General features: G+C 43.9%; 1 protein-coding gene across 1 annotated transcript in view; it reads left to right on the top strand.

The window, feature by feature from the left end:
- Positions 1 to 23,494, top strand: part of CELSR1 (cadherin EGF LAG seven-pass G-type receptor 1) — a gene marked incomplete at its 5' end in the record, with an annotated part of 169,542 nt that extends 146,048 nt beyond the window's left edge. Inside the window, 13 exons of the mRNA XM_082061971.1 lie at positions 973 to 1,099; positions 1,631 to 1,831; positions 6,846 to 7,020; positions 11,354 to 11,466; positions 12,769 to 12,848; positions 14,129 to 14,255; positions 16,244 to 16,369; positions 16,582 to 16,718; positions 17,228 to 17,331; positions 18,148 to 18,315; positions 19,082 to 19,324; positions 19,620 to 19,884; positions 21,324 to 23,494. Of these exons, the coding sequence (XP_081918097.1) occupies positions 973 to 1,099; positions 1,631 to 1,831; positions 6,846 to 7,020; positions 11,354 to 11,466; positions 12,769 to 12,848; positions 14,129 to 14,255; positions 16,244 to 16,369; positions 16,582 to 16,718; positions 17,228 to 17,331; positions 18,148 to 18,315; positions 19,082 to 19,324; positions 19,620 to 19,884; positions 21,324 to 21,348 (1,891 nt within the window). The 3' untranslated portion in view covers positions 21,349 to 23,494. The remainder of the gene's footprint in view (positions 1 to 972; positions 1,100 to 1,630; positions 1,832 to 6,845; positions 7,021 to 11,353; positions 11,467 to 12,768; positions 12,849 to 14,128; positions 14,256 to 16,243; positions 16,370 to 16,581; positions 16,719 to 17,227; positions 17,332 to 18,147; positions 18,316 to 19,081; positions 19,325 to 19,619; positions 19,885 to 21,323) is intronic.
- Between the last annotated feature and the right edge of the window lie 232 nt (positions 23,495 to 23,726).

Raw genomic sequence — 23,726 nt, 5'->3', positions numbered from 1 at the left:
AGACAATTCTGCCAACTATGAGGGAATGGCAAATCCTTTGCAATAAATTTTTAAACATCGTATGGGCTTGAATAACTCATTAGCTCTAAAGTGATTCATCTATTAGCTATTTGCTGGCAAATTCAATGGCATTGTTGTCTGTGTTATGTCTTCATACAGCCACAGTTAAAAAGCAGCTCTTAAACTTCATGTAATGAAAGAATTTTTTAGAAGTGAGTACTTTTCAAGAGAAAGTGATATTAAAACTGTTTAACAAATATTTTATTGCTGAATGAAAAAGATGTCCTGTCATCTCTAATTAAAAACTCTTTCAGTAACTACAAGACTATTTTTATTACTCATTAACTTCAGAATAGAATAATTAATAATACTCATACAAAATAATTCCTGAAGTCACTGGACTTAACCAAGGCTGCACAGGGAAGAATTTTTAAGGGAGCGGTACCTCCTCAATGTTAATACAAGAGACATCCTGATATGAAATATTATTTACTGGTTTTAACCTTTTCTTGTGTACTTTTCAGAGGAAAACTCTAACAAAATCACATTCCTGCTGAAACATATTTCACATAGGAGCTCTACAAGTAGTGTCTACATCTAGGGAAACGGAGATGCCTCGAAAACATGTATCTCTCTGCATTTTTGGTATTTTTTACCTTTGTTACACCAGTTTGCTCTGTGCAATCACTTCCCTCTACTGCTTGTGTGGTTACTGACCCAAAAGCAATTTTTAAAATATTTTTTTGAACTCAAAATAGATTGTTAGAAAACCACAAAATTTGGCTGTCAAATCCAGGTGTCATACCAGAAACTGCTTCAACTGAAGGCTTTTAAAATTGATTATATTCTTTCAGGCAGGTGGCTGCTATAAATATTTCTGTCCTCTCTGGTTATGGAGCAAGAGCTGCAATAGCAGCGGGAGGTGAGGGGAGGTCAGAGGAGAGCTCTCAGAAATGCCTTTTTTCCCCACAGGATTGGCGGGACAGGTGCCTGGTCCTCCAGAGGATGTGAGCTGTTTTCCAGAAACCACAGCCACGTCGCTTGCCAGTGCAACCACATAACCAGCTTTGCTGTCCTGATGGACATTTCGAAACGAGAGGTGGGTGATGTCAGGCTCGTGGTTTTCGAGGGCTTTGGTTTTCAAAGACTTTGATTCAGAGCTTGAGCTTTGAAGGTGACTCACAGCGTTGTCAGCAGATGGATCCCATGTTGCAGCACGTCAGGACCATGTTGCCCCTTGCCTGACAGCGCCTGCTATTGGGTCTGCTCAGAGGAGCTTCATACCTGGCCGGTGCACGGCATAGCTGGCAATGCAGAACTGCGCCAGGCTGTGCTGCAGCGCAGGGAGCAAGACAAGGATTACAAACACATGGTAGTCGTGGCATCGCTTGATACGGGGTCCATCTAGAATTACACTAGCAGGGACAAAGACATAAACACCATAGGTCTCTCTGGGTGCTACCCATACACACTCAACATGTTGAGTGATTTAAGAGGTGGCATCATCCACTCCTTGTTGGTCCTAAAGCAAATCTCCATGAAAACATTGACATTCCAAGTAGCATATAGAAAGGAAAGGGGAAGGGGGAAGGGAAAACTCGTGATGGTCCTGTCACTCTGTCTTTTACAGAATGGAGAGGTGCTTCCTCTGAAGATCGTCACTTACACAACCGTATCCATCTCGCTGGTGGCTTTGCTGATCACCTTCATACTGCTGGTCCTGATCCGCACGCTACGTTCCAACTTGCACAGTATCCACAAAAACCTGGTGGCTGCCCTTTTCTTCTCAGAGCTCGTCTTCCTTATTGGAATCAACCAGACTGAAAACCCGGTAAGAGTTACTCTGTGCTTGTTGCTAATGTTGTCAGGGTGTTCCTGCTACGACTTTTATGACTACAACTACTTGCATCTGTTTCACTTTCTTTTCCTCTACTTGGCCTAAAGTAGAAAACTTGAAAAATGTCAGACTTTTAATCGTAGAATCATTTTGGTTGGAAAAGACCTTTAAGATTATCGAGTCCAATCATTAACCTAGCACTGTCAAGTCTACCTCTAAACCATGTTCTTAAGAACCTCATCTGCGTGTCTGTTAAGCACCTCCAGGGATGGTATATATAGTCTTGTGCATTTTACATGATTAATAACAATGCCAGGAGGTAGGACTGTATCATATTTTCATAGAATATATGACAGCAGCCCTGCTGAAGGCTTATCCCAGGAGCTGAACCCTGAATACTAATTTCTTACTTCCTTTCCATGAGAATGTTTTCTGTCTTGCTTTGTTTGTTCAGTAGGAGGCTCTCCAGTTTCTCCTGCAGCAGGTGCCTCACAAGCCCAAACGGCTCCTGGTGTTGACTGGTAGGTTGTCGACTACATGTTGCTGTGCAAGTGCTAATACACATGTTGCACAACCACCATGGCCATTCTGGAGAAGCCTCTTGCCAGGCATGGGACAGCGTGCTACTTCCAAGAATCAGTAGGAAACCTGTCACTTTGCTTTGTGCCTTCCAGGCACAGCGATTGTTGGCTTCAGCCCGTCATAACTGTTGCCAAAGCTTAGTGCAGGCACCTCCAGCCTTGTGCATGTCAAGAATTGCAAACTACAAATGCACTGAATATGACATATACACCACACATGAAGTGTGTAGGTTCTGTACCTAGGACCTCATTGCTATCTTAACTATATAGCATTATGTGTAGTATTGCTGCTAATTCTTAGTAGCTCCCATCTCAAAAGTCATGGTTACCATGCAGTCAGGTAGGAGACAAGCAGGCAAGGGTTCCAACACTGCCAAGCTTCACAGTCACCTTTACCAGTCAGTAGACTGTAGGTGATGACGTGCGATAAAAGGTATCTCTTTATCAGATATGAATAATATTCAAAATGTTAGTGTAGGGATTATCTGGACACTCTGAAGAAAATTTATATTCTGTAAATTTTTTACTGTACATGTTTCAGTCTAAATTTTGAGAGGGAAGTAAAATCTTGAGATTAAAACACACACAACAAAATTATCCATGTTGATTCCACATTGTCCAAGCAGAAGAAATTGAAGAAAATGCCCACTTTCAATGGATGTCATCACCGTTAGTGTAATGGTACCGTTGTGCCTGATCATGTAGCCTCACTGTTACGTATATAAAACTTAAGCTTAAAGAGTCACCCTGGATTCCCAAATCCATTTGAGCTATAACATGCATTTTAGAAAGTATCTGACCTTGACTAGAGATGTGGTGTGATGGCAGAGTCCCTTACCTCTGTTAGTGTAAGGTGTCGTAGTGCCTCATCCCAGTTAAACATGCTGTCACATTTTGTCTAATTTTAACTTCCAGTACCTGGGTGCTGTCAAGACCTTTTCTTGGTAAATTTGAGAGACCTCTCTTATAAAAATTGTCTTCTCAAGAAGCCTCTGTTCAATAGTATTTCTTTTGGAAAACTAAATAAAATTAAGCTGCTTAAATTCTTCAATTTCGAAGATTCAGGTTATTCTGTTCTCCTTTTTCTGGGCTTTCTTTCCCCACTTTACCTTTTGGAAAATTATGAATGCTAAACTGGGCGAAGTTCTCCAGCTGGTAGTGTTGCTTCTTGTCCCATATTCGATATTGCTGTGCACCAGGAACTCCAGTTATCTGCTGCTATGATGAGGTCTTCTGCAGTGACTTGCCTGCTGGGATATGGTCTCACATCATATGTAACCCATATTGTCTTTGTTTCATAATGTACGAGTTTGCATATTAAAATAACTTTGTCTGAATGAACCCACCTTGCCAACCAATCCACAACACACTGTGTAACTTGACCTTTCCCATGCCTTCCTGAGCACACCACTCATTTTTCACTGCAATTCACTAGCAGAGAGTTTATATTCTCTTAGTTCTCCAACATGAATACTGAGGAGCAGGGGGCCAAGCCCACATCCCTGCAGGATCTTACTAAAAATTATGCAGTAAATGATGGCTCCCCATTTCCATATTTATTTTGTAACATTACGAAGCACCAAGCAAAGTTTATAAGAGTAGTAAAACAGTTTGTTACAGCAGTACCACAAATACTAATAGTCATACTTGGTGAGATTGTTCTCTTTTGCTCCTTCCCGTTTTCATGCTTTGGGGCTCATGGTGTGATTGTGCCCAAGCCTTTAACTCACTAACAAATATCTTTAAGTTATAGGATATATTTTATATGTTGGAATGCCGCTCCTTACAGTACATCCAGTCAATTTGAGAAGTTAGGAGGGCTGTAAGCTGTATCTGCTTGAGACAATTATTCATCTGTCTGTATGGAATGAGTTGTCTAACGAGTCATGCACTGATGAACATAAAGAAGGAAAGAATGCTTGAGCACAAATAATGCTGCACTGCTTGGCACCCAGCCTGGCTTTTATGGGTTTCTGTAAATTAACAGTCACATTTCTGGGCGAGGTTTTAATCTTTCCCTGGACTGTTGATAGAAAGTGATTTATTTTCTTTTTTCTTTACCTGAAAAAGGTAATGTTCAGGGCAGCAGTCTACTCATATGCATGTGCCAGTAGGAACAAAAAAAGCCCTGCTTGCATAGAGGAAAAAAAGGTCTTTTATTTGGGGAGATACATTTTCAATAACACTTGGTGTTCTAATAAAGCTGATGCAGTAAGTGAATCCAGAAAGTTGGCGGTCTTTGTATGATCCCTTCACTCGGCAAAGTTAAGCAGGAAAACTTAGGTTTCTGAGCATTATACCATGAAAAAAAACCACTAAAAAGTCATGCCAAAATCTGAAAGCAGGGTCAGTGTTGCGCGGGAACAGAAGGATCCAAAGCACAATGTAAAAACATTTTAAAACAAAAATCGAATGGTTACACAAAGTGCTCTTAATTCAAGCTTATAATCAGATCCTTGTCAAAATCCTTTGCTTCTGAAAGGAGAAGGTTAATTGCAAGATTTCAGTTCATGTGTCAGATGCCTGTGGTCATTCTGCTTTCACCCTTTAAGTTGGGAGGGAAGGCTGGTCATCAGGTATTACAGAAATGCAAGTCTGTGAAGGTCAGAGGTGTCAAGGTGGCCATTTGGTCACAAAGGTGACTTCAGCTACAAGTTTGTCCACTGTAGCAGTTACCCCTACTCACACTAAGGACCCAGTCTGTTTGGTTTCAGCAGGTCCTACATTTTTTCTTCTGTCTGCCTGGCAGAGCTGAATGTTCCCCTTTGTGCTACTGAAGTAGGATAAAACCCAGATCCAAACCTGGGACTGGAAGCTCCAGATCTTCTTGTTCCTAGCTGAAGATATGGACTACCTGGCCAGCGCTAACCTGCTTTCTGTTTGTCCTCATGACTTGTGTGCCAGGCTGCAGGCAGCACAGCCTCAGGAGGAGGGTAGAACTGAACATCTCTGGACGCAGGGTATCCTAAAGCCTGGCAGTTAGGGTGGTTTTCTGCAGTGGACATAAAGGAGGTTAACCCCGCTGCTCAAGCCAAGTAGAGCCTAGAAGCCACTCTCCCACTTTGTAGTCAAATATTCTGATCTTGACATTAGATAAAAGGTTGATCTGAAGAGGAGGTGGTTATCTTCTTGTGGCTGCATCATTTTAATCGGGTGATAATGGCCGGGCATCCTCCATGGCTTTTGAAGTATAGATGTGGAAGGTCTGCAGGATTCATCTGTGAAGGGCAGAGCTGCAAGGACAAAAGAGACGACCACTGCCTTACCCCATGGATACATCCATGCTTTTGCTTTGCAATTGTTTTTTGAAAAGAGTCCCACAAAAGGAGCTGTAGGTGGAACAGACCTTATCAGACCTATGACACAGTCAATGGAGCCAAAATGGCCTGGTGATCTTATGCTAGATCATAGATCACATCAAATTTTGCCTGTTTGTGAGACAGATGTTTAATATGACTGATCAGAAAATTCCCTCAAAGAAATATTGGATTTCTTTGGTTAAGGTCTATAAATAAACTGTTGCTCATGTTCATCCTGTTCTCTTTTCCTGGGCTGAAGCTTCATGGATTTCCATTCCCAGAAGTGAAGTTTTTCAGAGCAAGAGGACTTTCTCAGAGGCTGGTCCTAAACTGAAGACCTAAGATCTGTCTCACACCTCTCCTCAGCCTTTACCAAACACAGGGAGTTTCTTTGTGCTTATTTGTTGACTAGTATTGGGCACAAAACAATGTCTACTTCAAGGCAAAACAAAACTCTACCAAAACAGCATGCTGTCTTGGAGAGAGAGATACCTTGCTCCCTGGAAGGAGTGAAATAGCAGAAGAACCCTGTAGAATGGCCCTTGATGTGGAAATGGGAGATACTGAGTCAGTGCAAGGCTGAGGGTGACCGTTCTCAGGGGCAATTTGTCTTTGCAGTGAGATCAGTGTAGCTGATGCAGCTAAACGTGCTGTAGCGTTGGGCAGGCGAGACTAATACAGGAGGCAGGACAGAGGGTCTGCAGCCTCCTGAGGGGCATCCCCACCTCCTGCTCTGCGCCAGGAGAAAGAGCCAGGGTCTCTGCCAGCCCTGCCACTCCTGTGAGCAGAAGGAATTCAGTCAGAAGAGCCAAAAGTCTCACCTATGCAGCCAATATGCACAGAGAAATTAGCCGCAGAACGTGGAGGGCAAGGGCAGTGACCAAGAGCATATTGGGCTGACAGGGTAAAGCTGAACCAGAACAGGCCACATAATGTTAAAAAAAAAAAAAAAAAAAAAAGCTTTCACAATATGAACAGCTTTTCTGAAACTGAAAACTTCATTAATGGCAGTATATTTGTTCTGCTGAAACCTCTTTATTACACTTGCCGTTAGCTGCATGGGGGAGCTGGTGACTCATGAGATTGTGATTCAGAATTTCTAATTTCCCTGCCCTTTCCCTTCTGCAGTTTGTGTGTACCGTGATTGCCATCCTCCTGCATTATTTCTACATGAGCACCTTCGCATGGATGTTCGTGGAGCAGCTCCACATCTACCGGATGCTGACTGAAGTGAGGAACGTCAACTTCGGGCACATGCGGTTCTACTACGTCGTTGGATGGGGCATTCCTGCCATCATAACAGGTACCCTCAAACACCCCAAAACAGCTTCTTTTCCCATCCCTGCCATCGTCACTAGCCAAATTCAGGAAAGATGCCCCATCCAAGACAGCTATGGGTGCTCTCAACTACTGCTGTCACTTCAGTGTTTTCCTGAAAGAGGGCAACACCAAATCGAGCCTAGCGGAAGTCATCCTGAATTTGGCAGCTCTGCACACCAAATATCTCTTGACCGAGGTGAAGTGATACTGAGGGCTTTACAATAACAAAAACATCACTGCTCCTAGATTAAAACAGGGCTTGATAGCCCTGCTTGAGTATAACTTCTATTTTTATTTTAACAACTTGCTGGTAGACTTCAGGTATTTTCCTTCCGCATGCTGGTACCTCAGGATGCTCACACGTGGTGTCTCAGGGTGGTGGCTGCAGTGGTTTCAGCAGTGATGCTGCCCACCAGACATTGCTACCTGTCGCTGGATGCTCCTGCTGCCTACCCTCAACCAGCAGCTTATGCTCCCTGAAGGGGATTTCAGCAGTTCTGTTTTATTTGGCATAAAAACAAGCTGGGAATATTTAAGCAGCCTTTTATTTAATTTCAGATACAAAGGCAATAACGTCCAGTTGGGGAAAAGTAATGAAAAGCTGGAGTCAGTAATCTTCTAAACTGTTCCAGGGTGATCTGCAGGAGCACATCCATCTCCACCCTCACCGTGCCTATTTTTGCAATCAGACATTTCCAGTGCTACTCCGAGCACATGGTGCTGTGTTAATTCGGGCAGACAGCTCCTCGGGAAGCGCCGCTTCGCAGAACAGTTGGAGCGGGGTTTTTTGGTTCAGCTATTTCATCGTGTATCTGTTGCCATATGGGAAATCAGATCATAGGCAGACAGTTAACTTTTATCCAATTACTTTTATTTTTACAGATGGCAACATACTGTTGGCCATGGCAGCGGTTTAGATGTCTCTCAAATCAAACAAATAGCTATCACTCATGTACACTTGGAAAAACACTGTGGAACAAGTTAGAATTCTAAAAATATGTGGGTTTTTTTCTATGTAACTTAAGAAGGTGTAATACAGAAACATAACATTGGTTAGTACAGGTTAGCTTTCATTCTGGAGAGCTGGTGAGGTTTTTTTTTATATCACCTTGTACATAAATAATTTCTGCTTCTATCAGTTTATCCAGAAGACAGTAGAAGGTACAGCCCAGAAGGCTTTGCCGCTCTGGACATATCTCTGTCATTTTAAATATAAATCATCCTTGAACTTCTACATTTTTGTACTTAGATATTGTTCTCTGTGGTATGGATCTATTTTGCACTTTTGAAACTATGAGTTACAGTTCCAGGTCATCTCCTCTAATGGAAACTCTGAATCTACTCAATTTGCAGTTAATTTAAGTGAAAAGTCAGATCCCTATTACTGAGCAAGTCAGAGGATTTTGTCAAACAAAGGATAAAAAGTCTAAGCCTTTAGCTTGCTTTTCCAGGTTTAGAAATCATCTGAAGAGAAAATCATTTCATCATAAGTAGCACAATATGGGATTCCTTGCCCCTGGAAAACTTCGTTACTGTACATATTTTAAATAAGCTTCTTTTATTAATTCTAAATTTTAATATCTAAATAGTAAAAAGGTTCAAACTTCATAACATGCATCTTAAATGCAATTTCTTTTAAATTGCTTTATGAGAGAAGGATTATGTACATTTCTTAATAGTGGAAAAGTCTAGATATGGGAAGGGATTTTATTCTTGGACATCCGAAGGACTTTTTTGTTTTATTTGAAAGATAAATATCTAGCTCATTTCATCTTTACCATAGCTATCCTGAAAAAAATAATGAACCTATAGTAGTGGCTTTACTCTGTTTTGTTTATTTATTTTTTGTATTTTCCGTGCTCAAACTGACATTCATTTCAAGCTGGCACATACTGGTCCTAAGCCATCTGTGATGGGATGAAGCTACTTGCAGAAGGGAACCTTGACCTTTAGAGTGGGTTAGCAAAACTCAGCAAAACGCTGACATAGGGAACACTCCAGCAGGGAAGAACCGCATTTAGTCACAGCACAGGAAGACAAATTGCCATGAATAAAAGTAGAATGGAAGTTGGGAGAAGGCTTACTGCCATCAAAAGGGTGCGGATCTGGAATATTCCTCTGTGGGGAGTGACAGTGGAATATTTTGCATTTGCTTTAAGCTTGCTCATTTTAAAATGTAGTTTAATCCACCTAGAAGAGCAATTTGATGACTTCCTTGCCTCAGGAGCACAGGGCTGGATGTGGCACCCAGCAAGACCCTTCCAGTTTGTGTGTCTTTGTGACAACATGCTAACCGGCTGACATGTGTGTGCAGTAACTGCTTTACCGTGGAGACTGCAGTGTCAAAACAGGTTCCTACATTGCCCTAAAACAAATATCGCCCAGAAAATGGCACTTTCCAAGTCTGCTGTTTGCTGTGAATACTAAGTGAGATGATGAGTCAGGAGAGAGGCGAGGCTGAACCGCCATCACCTGAGTCACACGCGGCTGCTGAGCCCACGAGAGCTCAGGAGGTTCAAAATATGTCCCCCCAGCAGCACATTCCACGACAGTACATCCACACAACATGCTCTTGACACGCTCCTGGGATGGGTGCTGGTCCCCACAGGACACCCAGCTCAGCCACAGGACTGGCTCCAGTTTCTGCCACCATCAGTGAGCCATCCTGCAGCCCACACACTTAGTTTGCTCAGGACAACCACACTGCAGCTTAATCAGTGTCCCAAAATGATCCTCTGTATCACATTGCATTGGTTTAATTCTGCCTTTGGGTAAAGTGTTACTTCATATGCTGTTGACTCCAGTAAAATTTGAACTGCCTACCTGAAGACTGCAATTCCCCCCATTTGTTTAATGGAGAACTTGAGGTAGGATTTTGAGCGTGAAAAAATGTTGCTGACTGCCAGTTGCTCTTAGAGCCAGATGTTTTGTCAAAATATAGTTTGACTCCCACTAATGGGGAAATCAAGTCCTGGGAAACAGGCTGTGTCTATAGAATTACATCTGTATAAAATACTTTATGGCCCCTTAATCATTTATGGCTAATTCTTTGTGGATGGCAAATGCTGAAGGGGGTGGTGGAAGGGCCAATGGGAGCAGGGAGGGAGACCAGTCCTATCTCATTCCACACTTCAGAGAAAACAGATCCAATATCCACTGCTTTGCCAAATAGCCAGTTTAATTTTCATAGACCATAGGCTTGTACCAGATGTGAATATTGGCTTTGGGCCAGCTTTAAGCAGTGAGAGTGAAACGCAGCTACCTCTCCCTTTTTCAGTGTCTTTTCATCAAAGCACATGGGCTTCAATTAAAAAAAAAAAAACAAAACAACAAGCTTTTATTAATGCACATGAATTCTTGTGGAGAACGGCACTGCCATCAACCATGGCCGCCTGGCTGAGTCAGAACATACGCTCAACACAATAGGTGACCCCGGTGCCCAGACAACATCCTGCAGCCATTTACCATATGTCATTGGCCATAGGCCTTGCAGGGATCGATTTCTGTGCCTTGAAGAAGGAAGAGCTCTGCAGGGCTCTGCAGGTCAAAGGCAGCAATCCCAGTCCCTTGCTACCCTTGCCATATGGGCGAGGTGCAAGTCACCGAATCAGATGGCGCTGTAAATCAGCAGGTGGAGGCTGGACTCAGAGACTCTCAGAATAGTCCAGGCTTTGAAAAATAAAACAATAAAAGGTGTGTTCTTAACTCCATTGCCTTGGAGGCATTAGCAAACTCCATTTCAAACAGTGCTGAAAGCAAGGTGAGGTACCTGGGATGGCAGCTCAGAGTGAATCCCACCTGAGCTCAAGCAGTTAACTCCCATGAGTTCCCAGGTTCCTTTGTCTCTGGTGTGATTTTAGTGACAGCAAGCTCACAGCACTTCAGAATGCACTTTTTTTGTAGTGTAGACGTCTCCTCAGTTATGATTCATGTCATTCTGCTGCTTAGGCTTATTGAAATTCCTCAACATGTCACTCACCCTCAAGGCTTCATCACACTGTGTGAGTATGACTATAAAACTGTGCTGAAACAGAATTAATTTAGGACTTACATTTATTGTCATTTTTATGCAGCTGAGCTTTGTTCCGGTAGGCAAAACTTGTGGTATCATTTGATATGGAGTGAGCAGTGTAAAGGTTTTGATTTACAGAAGTTATATTTCAATATTTGCCTTGATTTTTTTACTTCCAGACTGTCCTGTTGAACACAGTTTGCCACTATAATTTTGTTTGTCAGCAATTTGAAAATGCACCTGTTTATGTAGAGGATCTCAGCCACACCTTTCTGATGTACCTTCTCTCCATTTTGTGACCCAGGGCTTGCTGTAGGTCTGGATCCACAAGGCTATGGGAACCCTGATTTCTGCTGGTTGTCTGTTCATGACACCCTTATCTGGAGTTTTGCTGGACCCATTGTAATTGTTGTAGTTGTAAGTATGGTGGAGTTGGCATCCTGAGCTGTCTCTTCCTTACTGCTCTGTTTTATTTTATGTTTTGTCAACCAATAGTCATAATGTGAAGCAACTGTATTCTTTACATTTGAAACTGATGTACTCGAGCTTTCTTCTTTTGCTTAAACGCGTAGGACATGAACGAACTCCTGGAAATCAGAGGGCTGCTTGCCAGTGCAAAGATTGCTTGTGGGGCAATGGCTGTATAGCCAGAATCATATTTATTTTTTCCTCTTTGCTTTGTTGCATGTTTCAAGGGTTGGTTGGTGGGCTTATAAAACAAATCAAAATAAGCCATAACAAGTCCCTTCATCCAGAAGTCCTAAGGAAATATTAAATAATTCGGATTCCAAGAATTTAAAAGAATTGGCTGGTGTTTAATTTCTCATGTAAAACATCCCTCAGTAACAGAGCACCAGAAGATACAAATACATGGTGTGACTGTGTTTTGAATACCAAGTCTGGTCTCCTCATCTCAAAAAGTATGAAGTAGACCTGGAAGTGGCATAGATTGGGGTCACGAGTCATCAGAGACATGGGACAGCCCCTGCTGGAGGAGCAACTAAGCAGACTAGGAGCCTTCAGCCTGGAGAAGAGAAAGCTGCAGAGAAGAGAATAGAGAGGAGCTTGTAATAGCTGGAGAATACAACCATGGAGCCAACCGTTCACTGTCTTTTCCAACACAATTGTTATTAACAAGTGGCAGATTCAGAGCGAAGAGGACAAACCACATTGTTGCTCCACAGGGACTTGAGTTAGAAACCCACAGAAATGGAACAGTGGCGGTGGTAAAGCTCTGCATGGTTTCAGAAAGTAACTGCATGAATTCCCATCATCGATACTCACAATGAGTGACTAATGCAAATACACCATCCCCCTAGTACATCCCAGCTCTGAAAATCAGAGGCTGGAGGATTATTCAGAGGAATTATCGCTATATGTGTGCTCTGGTACTGTGCTCTGCTTTGACCCAGCTGAAGCAAGATGCTGTGCTGAGTGGGCTCTGGGCTGGACAATGGCAGCCATTCTTGAGGGTTTGTGTTTCACTCGAACCTCTTTGTGTAGGGCCGACTTAGTGGGTTTCAGATCAAGTTGCAGGATGTTCTTGACTATGTTGGCTTGAAACAAGATGAATCTCGGAACTCTGAGATGTGTGAATTGAAGAAAAAATATTCTTGTCACCACAAACCATTTTAAGATAAAAATTGCATTGTCATTGAAAACTGTGCCCTAATGACTTTGTAGAAGGAATCCATGCTGTTGCTTCAATTCCCCTTTCAGATAAATACCGTCATCTTTATCCTGGCAATGAAGGCATCGTGCAGACGAAGGCAACGTTCATTTGAAAAAACTGGAGTCGCGTAAGTTTGGGTTCAAACACCTGTAGAAAAACTTCTGGCTAGGAATAATAAAGGGACAGAATTGCCTAAAAGCAAGTGTTGGCGTGGGAAATAAGTATTTGGAGAAGACAGTCAGCACTGGTAGAGGCAACTGAAGATGCTTCACCAGCACCTACGCCCGGGGTTCCCTTGGAGGCTTTGTAAAACCTCCACCATGGTGCTCTGCACCACCACCAAGTGTAGGCAGGAGAAGGGAGGGGACAAGGCAAGGTCTGGTGTCTGGATGGGATCATTGTAGTCCTTCAGATCTTTCATCACACTCCCCACTACCCTGTCACTTCACTTCCACCCATGGCATGCCCAGGCAGGCATAATTCTGAGTCTCCCCATGCTCACCTATGGCTCAGAAAGGTCTCCCCTCACTAATGCCTGGGTGACCAGCCATGTCGTGGCAGAGACACATTGAGGTTCCCGTGTTGAGGGTTCGTTCTCCCCCCATCCCGCTCCCTGTAGGACAAGCAGAAAGCCTTGCAAGTTGAAACCTGCCGCCTTCCCAAGCTGCTGTGGCGACCTGTTCCCATTAACATTTGTTTTGCCCAAAGCTCGGAATTTACCTGTGAAATGAAATGTGATTAGGTAGTGGCAAGACAACCCCCCTTCCCCCCCTTTTTTTTTCCCAAATAAGTAGCTCTATGAGATTTCAAAAGGATTTTTCTAGCTATTTATTCAGCCCTAGCTCTTGGGTAATTTTTTTCAAGTTTCTTTTTTAAATCTCCCCGAACAAATGGAGTATAATTGCTACTTAATGGCAGCTATTTTACTTATCATACAAAACTTCTACCACTAGAATTGTGACCATCTTTTAAAAGTGTCTGTGGAAATAATGTCTAAGCAAACAAATATTCCCCTAAGTGCTCTCGATCCAAAACCTTGGGCTGTAACATTGAGAAGGAATGTGAGAGTGAACTTGACAAACAGAAGCGAGACAGATGTGGCCGTTTACTGCCCTGATCTCTTCCTCATGGTCAACAGGGCTGAACAGCCTGGGCTTGGTGAAGAGCCTGCTTTTTTTTAAGAAAAACTCAGAAATGAACTTGAAAAGAAAGCACCCTTTTTTTACCTGAATATCCCAAGTCATTGAGTAGTGCAGTGAGAGAGCTGGGAGCTGGTGAACACTGAATGTTTTCCCAAAGGGCCTTTCCAGCTGTGAATCCTCGGCAGGTGGCACGGCCCGTGCGGAGGCGCTGGGCTCTTCCCGCGTGTCCCATTGCGCTGCAGACGCCCCTGTGCTTGTGTTACAGGTCTGTGCTGCGGACGGCGTTCCTGCTCCTGCTGCTTGTCAGCGCCACCTGGCTCCTGGGGCTGATGGCCGTGAACAGCGACGTCATGACCTTCCACTATCTCTTTGCCATTTTCAGCTGCCTTCAGGTAAGTGGGATGGCGTCTCATCCGTGGCAGACCCTGGGGAGCACACTGCTGCACCCGGACCTCCAAAAACCTGCTAAACACCAGCTAACTTCAGAAGAACAGACATGTCAAGTACACTTTTTTGCTGTCTTTTCTCAAAAAGAGGGTTCTTTCCACCAAAACCATAAGTTCATGTAATTGCATCTCTCACTTTTAGTCATTGTAAAGAAAAGTGGTGTACTGTTGTAACCTGTGACAGATAAATAATAGTAGGCAATTACACCTTTATCTTTCTAGAGACAAAAATCTTTGTTACTGTCTTCCTCGTGCATTGTTCATAGTCATTCTGTTGCTACTGCAAATAAGAGATCATTTTATTTCACCCAGAGTGGATGGTTCCAACTTCAGGGCTTTTACAAATGAAGTTACTATTTAAGAAAATGGGCCAAATAATGATTTTCAAATACAACTGGTCGCTTTAGAGATTTACTGGGTCGCCTGTCCTAAGGGGCACACTCATTGATTAAAAATGCAGAGCATAGTTATTTGTAGAAGACCTGGTACAGAAGTAGTCATGAAGCTTCCTGTTGGTCACAACTGGAATGTGACCAAGGATGGCAGAAATGTCTTGTCGAGTTCCTGCAGTATTGGAATAGCTACTGCTACCAGGCCACTCTTGTCAGCTGCAGCACAACAGCCACAAATTGCAAGCAAAGAGAAAAAGAAGTCTGGTGGGTCTCCTCTAGAAGTGACTGTCTGTGCCCTGGAAGCACACCAGATAGGCCGGCCTGGAGCAAGGTTATTTTGCCACTGCAACAGATATGCTCTGAAACAGATAGACATGCTCAGGCTGTAAAACCAGGCTTCCACAAATCTAAAATAAAATTAAATACAAACCTGATGAGAGGAAGGAAAGTCAGCAGCGGCAATTCTCCAAACTTGCCCAGAGAGGCACAGTGGTATGTGGTGTTTCATGTCATTGCCTTCTTTGAACTTGTATTTTTACAGAGACATTTATGTGCATTTTATTAATGTGCATTTTATTAATGAATAATCCCAAAGTGCTAATGCTAGCTAAGATTGTATTTGATTGAATGTTTAGAAAGTGAGCTTGAAGTTTAAAGTTTCTCTAGAAGTCAATTGCTTTGGCTGAAATAACGAAATGCACACATCTTGTGATGTTGGTACAGCTGCAACTTCATGAGTGATTGGCTTCTATGTACTATATCTCCAACCAAAATTGATAACAATTTGGCAGCTGCATGAATTCCCTCAGAGCAAATGCATCTGAAGGCAACACACATGTGTGCCCCCTGCCCCCAGCAAAAGCTGTTAACACGTGTTCCTGGCAGCCAACAACCGCCCAGCCCTGGGGATTTCACACCAGGAGGTGTTGCTGAGCCCAGGAACATATGACGTGAAAGTTGGGACCTCTCTGCCTGCAGTGTCTCTCCACATTTTACATAGCTTTCTAAAGTTCTCTAAGCAACAGCATAAAGGACACCAACCACAGAATTTCCCCATTTCCAGAGGTTTTCACTAAAGGCTATGATATTTTTTATGTGCTGCTATTGATTTTGTCTCTTCATCAGTGTAAAAGCTCTAAAATCTTAATGCAAGTACAGCCCTAGAACCCCCTGCAGTGTCTTCCAGTGGGACATTGGGGTCCTCATTAGATATTTTGGGAAGAATGTTTCCTCCCAGACAACGAGGGAGGGTGGCAGATACCACAAGCTCTGCTCTGTAAATCCTGGAGGGACACGTTGTTCTGTATGTTTTCCCAGCCCCTTTATGCACACTTGAACACAGAAGTAAATTATGAAGAAGTCCTAGGAGATCAATCAATGCCATTTCAGTCAAAGACAGAAAATAGTTATTGCTATTGAAATCATGGACTGCGAACTAGAATTCACAGGTTATTTCAGAAAAGCTGTTCTCTAATACCTGTTTGCATTTGTTTGGTAGTAATGAATAATTTAGATTTATTCTTCCTCTCTAAAATGATCCAGGGGCTGTTCATTTTCTTCTTCCACTGTGTATTTAACAAAGAAGTCAGGAAGCACTTGAAGAACACTTTAACTGGAAAGAAACCTCTTCCAGATGATTCCACTGCAACAAGAGCTACATTGCTAACTGTAAGGAAGAAACATTGGGAAAAAACATCCTCTTGCTGGTAGATGTTACCTAAATACACTTATAGGTGGCTTGTCCATAGTTAAGCAAATTGTCTGATTAATTTCAGTGACTCATACAAAGGTTACTGATGGTCTCTCTCAAAAATTTGGGGTAACAAGGGTTTCTGGTAGGATCATTCACTATTGCTTTGTGTCGTTTTTTTTTCCTTCAGCGCTCTCTGAACTGTAACAACACATACATAGAAGAACCAAATATGTATCGCACAACTCTTGGGGAATCCACTGTCTCCCTAGAAAGCACCGTCAGGTCAGCCAAGAGCCACAATAGCTACCTTGCTTATATTCTCAGGTAATCAGGTGGCAGGTGCATGGCTTTCAGGTGCTTGCCTTTCCCTTTTCATTGCTTTTGTGGAAAACAGAAGTGTTTTAGTTCAAATGCTTCTTGTTTGATGTCTTAACAGTTCCGGTTTATGTGGCTGTAATTTTCTTCCGTGGATTTCTTTTGCATGCGTCTTCTGTGGGGAGTTCCGACAGTGTGGTGGTTAACATAACTACTAGGTTAACTATATGGGCTGTGCTGCTTGCCTGGTAAAATTCAGTTGTGTCTCAAGGAGTGGGATTTAGCTTATTAACTTCAGGCTATTTTGGAGTATGATTCATGTGACCAAAGGCAGACAGCAGCATCAGGATAAGCTATGTCTGGCTGTAGAAGTGACTGTGTTGACAACCAAGCACAGGCTGGCTGGCATCCACTGCAGCTGTCTGCGTTTGACCAGAAGAATCACATCTGCATGTCTGACTTGTTGTTAAGAACAGTAAAGTGACCAAAAACGTTGTTCCCTGTTTTTATTCTCTAAGGGATGAGGCTGCTCATAAGCTCAGTGGATCCTCAAGTCAAGCAAGGGCTGGTCAGACTGAAGCAGATTCCTCCATTTTTCATAGGAATCCATCAAAATCCAATGGTAAGAATTATTTCTAAATGCTCTGACCCAGTTGTGCACCTTCTTCCTCTCAGCACTTTTTTCAAAGGCTTCTATAATAGGAAGAATAGTTAGTCTTACTTGGTGTGTCTGATTCTTGTTATGCTGTTGGCATAACGAGCTATGCAATGGTTGCTTTACTAGGGAATCCTGGAATGGAAGTATCATGTATCTGCTTCTTGTGATCGTTCCGTTTTAATCTGACAGCTGTCACAGCTGTTGACACTTTCTGGCATCCCCTCTCTTTCTCAGAAATTATGTGCTGTTGCTCTTGATTTTTAATTGGAGATCTTTTAACGTTTGAGACCTTGAGGCAATATCCTCTCTTGCTGTTATGTGTTTTGTACAAGAAAAAGAGAAGTGTCTCTTGCTGACTTCATTTTGTTTCGGGTCTTGATGTTATATTTTGTTGCCTTGTAGCAATTTTTAAGAGTGCATTTGCAGATTCTTGACATTTCTAGGTACCTTGGTTTGTGTGTTGTGTTGACTGAGATCCTGTGGAGTTACTGTTCTAAAACATAGCGTAAAAAGCCTCCCCATTCTGTTCTGCACCTCCCATGTACATAAAAGGTCCTGCCTGCTAGCTGAGCCAAGCAGTTGTACTTCCCATAATTACTGAGATGGATGCCACAGTCCTTGTGAATTAATCTTACGTATGCTTACAGATGTAAGATCTCATCCCTGGTGTGGCCTGCACCAGTCACCAACCTTTTCTTTCTCTTCATGCATTTGTCAGGTAGATTTGTCCAGCTCCTGTCCGCACTCTCATCAGTGTGTTTCCCCTTTCTGCATTTGCAGAGCATGATTCAGACTCTGACAGCGAACTGTCCCTCGATGAACACAGCAGCTCTTATGCCTCCTCCCATTCATCGGACAGTGAGGAAGAGGGGCTTGAGCCGGAGAAAACGTGGAACACGTCCACTTCCAAAAATAATGAACGTGGCCCGCTCCACAGCACACCCAAAGGTACTCCTGGTGCGAGGGGAGAGCAATAGGCTTATTCTCTTCTTTAAAATAGCTTTAGAGTAGACAGGACGAATTTTTCAGATTACCACATGGTTGAGAAAGCATCCCTAGTGGGCTTTGCAGACTGGTCCCCTCAGCTGTACAGTCAGCAAAGTCTCATGTGAAGGAAGAGGAGGAAGGAGCTGGTTATTTTGAGGGTAGAAGGAAGAAATACCTACCTCTCCTCGTGCAATATGGGCGAGTGGATTTAGTGGGTTTGGGGAGGTGACGGAGCTAAAGAGTTGACGATCACTGGCCATCGACATCAGTACTGTCTGGCAGGGTGCCAGCATTTCTAGGTGCAGTTCATCTTGTCCTAAAGATAAGTCAGCTTAGACTGACAGATGTCCAGGCTGTGTGTTAGTGCTCTGCACAGACACAGCACGAGGTGGCTCAGGTATCCTTGCCCCTCAAAAACTGGCATCCCCAGGGAGCCAGTGTGATCTCTGGCCCTGGAGAGCTGAGAGAGCAGGTTTGAGTCACACCTCTCAGTAAAGGAGCCAGCAACCTTGCTCTAAGAAGGTTTGGACACCCTGCCATCCTACCAAGCATGTTTTTTGTGTGTTGCTGCACCCCAAGGGCAGCGCAGTCCAGCAAGGATCATCTGAAGTGTCGCTCTGGTTTGACACACAACTCCTCCCCAGCCACAGGGAACAGGACCGGCTGGGCAGTGGTTGAGAAAACCTGTCAAGAGTGGTTTTCGAGCTAGTGTTTTTTTGCGTTGCAGTTGATACCCTTCCCAATCATGTGAAACCCTATTGGCCCACAGAGTGTGTAACAGCCAGCGACAGCGAGGACCCTGTTGGGAAACAGAAACTCAAAGTCGAGACCAAGGTCAACGTAGAGCTTCACAGGGAAAACCAGGTGAACCACAGCAACGAAGCACCGCAGGACAAGGAGAATGAAGGGCAGCAAAAGGAGAACAGACCTCTGTCCCACCAAAATAACCAGCAGCCGGAGCAGAGGAAAGGTAGCGCAGCCAACCGGGCCTCATAGCCAGACTGGGAGACCAGGGAGTTAATGAACCTGAATTAGTTAATATGATACCTTTATTGGGGAAGAACACTTCCCAAATGGTTCCAACCTGTGTAACCAGATACACCATGGGAAGCTAGTAGGTAGTTGCTGAAGTCTAAGCTTTTGGTTTTGAAATAAAGTGACAAACTTTTGATCAAGAAATATAAAGTGTCACTTCTTGGATGTGTTCAGCTTGAAATTCAGTGATAGTCTTCAAAATTCTCATTATTCCCTCTTTTCCATAACAGGCATCTTAAAAAATAAAGTCACCTACCCTCCCCCGCTGGTGGATAAGAATATGAAGAATCGGCTGCGGGAAAAGCTGTCAGATTACAATCAGACCACGATCTCATCCAGGACTGCTTCCCTGGGGACAAATGACGGGGTCCACTCTCCCTCGGACTCAGGGGTGACAATAAAAAATGCTCGGAGGGAGCAGTCTCGAGACCAGCTCAACGGCATGGCCATGAACCTCCACGTGGGAACAGGACATGCTGACACCTCAGACTCAGAGTAAGTGCCACGTTGGGGTGGCCTGGCAGACCTGTCTGACTCTGGCCTCTCCCTTCGCTTTCCAGCCCTAAACTCCCACATGAGCAAGGATTTCACCTGGTGACTGGACCAGAGTCCTTCACCAGTGACTCTTGTGGTGGCTTGTCCATACCATGTCCCCAAGCCATGGTGTTTCACTGATGAGAAGGCCGACAGAGGTATCACAGGCACTAGTCACCCTGGCATGCTCTGAATTTTTGGGCCTTTCAGCTAGCGGGGTACAGTTAATTGTAATGTGGCCGTTACCAGGCACCCGAGGAAGAGGGTAAGTGCAGGGCAAATGTGGAGCAGCATCTCTTGGTGCATGTCCAGTAAGACCAGCAAGAGCTATTGTGGGTGTCGGTCAGCCAGTGTGGAGGAGGGCAGGTGGGACAAGACTCGAGGGGAGAGGACCCGTGAGGAAGCCCAGTGTTCTGTGGGGGAAGGGAACTGGGCAGGGGGGAGCACAGGCTGGGTGTCCTGCTGGGCAGAGGGAAACCATTGCTGGGGCAGGAGATCCAAAGGCTGCAGAGAAAGTGTCACGTCAAGCTACTGATGGTCAATTACCAGATGCATGATTCCCACCCACTGCATGGCGATTGGTGTGTGTGTGTTTGCCATCGTAAACTAAATCAAATATTAACAAAAGACAGAACAAGCCCTCAGCCAAAGGGTATTCTTAGAAATCTCATTACTCATCATAATTCTTGCAGTTAAAATGAGGGCAACGGCCATATGTAAAGCCTGCACAAACATTTTACACAAATAATAATTTCATTCTTTCTCCAAACCAAGAGAAAATTTCTCATCCAGCTCTAACTCTGACATTGTCCCACCATGCTTTAAACACCCGTGTTGTCTCTAGGTGCACCGACCGTTGCCAGCTCAATGTAAAAATACAATTCTGAGTTTTGGGAACTGGCCGTTGAAATGTATCCTCATTAGCCAGGAAAGAAAGATGTCTTTAACAAGCAGTATCTACTTGCTGCTACCAGGTAGTAGCAGGCATTACTGGAGAATAATTGGCCAACTTGTTGAGCTAAGCAACTGTTCTGTCTCTGTACCTTTTTCATACTGTAAAACTCTGCTGTTGGACAGCAGATTGCATGAATCTGTCTGAAATACCAGGTTTCTAACAACTTGTAAGATTTGGATGTGAACCTTGCACCTTCACCTAAGGATTAGCCAAACACAGACCCTCCACAGAGCTTCCTCTGAAGAGTGTGTCTCTCGTGGAAATGTTTCTTCCAACTGGTTTTGTTCTCCAAGGCAGCATCCCCCCTGCAAGTGTTGTATCGGCAAGGCATGGTCACTTCACTTAGCATGAGTCTTTTTTGAGAAGGAGTAGGTGTTTTTGGGTGGCATGGTTTGCCTGTTCCTGTTTAACCCTAAGCTGCACGATTACTTCTTCTCACTAACAGAGGCAGTAACGAAACTTCAATTTGAACCATCAGGAACCGGTGACCGCTGCTGCGCGGTTCTGGACTCCTCGCCGCGGGGTCGCCGCCCGCCCGCCTCGGACGTCGTGGGAGCGGCTGCGTAGCGAGGACAAGGTGGGCGCTGATCCCCGCACGGCTCCGCGCTGCGCAGGCTCCCGACCGCCCGCGGCGAGACACGGTGCCCGGCTGCGCCTGCGTCAGGCTGCTCCAGGGTACGCGGCACAGACCCGTGCCGAAACGCATGGAAATGGCCACAGGGATGCACTGTGAGGGACGGATACCTGCTCACGGTGCGGACAGTGCTGCAGGGGCCGCTTACCTGCTGGGGAGAACCGAGAAAAACACGTTGTTGTTATATAGACCTACAGTAAGTCAATCCATCAGCCTTAAGACAAGCGCCAGGAGACGCCTCTTGTGGAGTTTTGTCCGGCTACAGTGTGAACACGTCAGCTTGCTGGGCTCTAGGGAGGAGTATCCCAACAAGTGTCCTTTTGTTTCTACGCCAGCATCTCAATCCGTCCCCCTATGGACACATTGTCTTAAGAAAAAAATAAATCCTTTTATATATATATATAAAAAGTGTAGATACTTTTATATATTTTGTATGGTGTTGCTAAAGAAAAAGTTCCTTTGTATATTTTACATTTATACTGATCTTCTTAATTTGATAATAGGAAATCAATTAAAAGAGGTTTTGATATTTTTTATATGAACATTGCACAATTTTACTTGAATTTGGCATTTGATAAAGTAACTGAGGTTTGCATGAAAGCCACCTTAAGATGCAATGCAGTTTTCAAAGTAATACAGTAAAGATTACATCCAAATCCATTACTATAATTTATAAGTTTCGTTGACAGGTTTTGGAACACTTTAAGGACACAGGATGTTTTTTTCATAACGTCTTATAAACCCACAAAAAATGTTTGTTTATTTTTTTCATTTCTTGGTGTTTTGGCTTCTTCTCTCAAGTGCTTTGAAATGTTCAGCAACTGAACTTCAGGACTAGAAAAAGTCATATCCTCATCTAAGATTTCAACGCAGTCCTTTTCTGGAAGATGGCAAATCAATATTTCCCTTACCAAGAACAAGAAAACAAGTGGTGTCATTGTATGGTAGGTTTTGACTTTGATCTGGCTCTGCAACAAACCAGTGCTCTGCGTGTCCCAGGGAGAGGGTCCTCCTCCCTCCTCCCGTGGGACGAGTTCTGCCCCAGGCGCAGTTTTTTATTTTACTGTTAATTTCTTTCCCACTGGAGTGCTCATCAAAGCAGAAATACGAGTCTTCAGGGATGTCCAGGTTTCACTGCCCAGCTCTTTGGCAAAGCCTTGGCCTTCTTGGTGTTTCAGAAAGCACATGGAAGGCCTAAGGTTTCATGTTTCCCAGGAAATACACTGGTTTCACAAGAACAGGAAAGTTAAGTGTGGCCTGTCCAGCATCTTCACCTTCCTGCAGTGTTTACAAGAAAAGGAAAAATAAGATGTGAAGAAGTTTGCATCTGGCAGCGTGGGGCAGAGCTCTGCTGGTGGCGTCCCGTGGGGGGGCCAAGGGCAGCAGTGGCCCGGCCGTGGCCACGGCTCTCAGGAGCTCCTCACTCGCCAGAGCTGCCCTTTGGGGAAATACTGGCTGCCATTTGTGTAACTGCATGAAATTGGGGGAAAAATAAAAACAGAAAACCGGGCTAAATAAAATGCAGGAGAAAAAAGGAAATAACAGATACTGTAATCTTGGTTTCATTATATTCCTGTGCATTTTCAAATGTATCGGGGCGGCCTTTGGCAGGGGAGAGGCAGGAAGGATGCTGTTCCCTTAAAAATTATGCAACGTACTGTGTGACATTTTCCGACTGAAAAAAGTTGTGAATGTTTTGAGGGTCTGGCACTTGGCTGTGTGCTCAGGCACTGTGTATAACCCACGCTAGTTGTTTCTACATCTGTGTATGTATATTTTGTCCCAGCGAGATGTAGGTAGTTTTTGTTTTGATCAGAATTGTCGCAGCAAATGAGGGTCAGTTGTATTAATGACAAAAAATTAAAACCTATTTTTATGACTTTTTAAAAGCTTTATGGCAGATTAGACACTGGAGTTTGTTTGGTTTTTTAACAAATGTATATTTATTAATGTGCAGAACACTGGAATTGCAGCGCAGATGAAAGGAGAATTTACAATAAATTAAGAAATTTTTTTGAATATGTATTCTTCCTCTGGTGGTTTATTTTAAAATACAGTACAGACGCTGAGGGACCAAATAATGGCATTTCCAGGGGTTTAGAAAGCAGCAGGAGGGACACGTGGGTGCCATCGCTCTGTCGGGGATGTGAAGCAGAGGCTGTGAAGCATCGGCCGCCAGCGCTGCTGCCTGCAGGAGGCTGCCAGCCGGGCTGC

Source organism: Streptopelia decaocto (assembly GCF_964273445.1).
Source record: "Streptopelia decaocto genome assembly, chromosome: 1".
NCBI classification, from domain to species: Eukaryota; Metazoa; Chordata; class Aves; order Columbiformes; family Columbidae; genus Streptopelia; species Streptopelia decaocto.
This window is presented reverse-complemented; position numbering and strand designations above follow the sequence as displayed.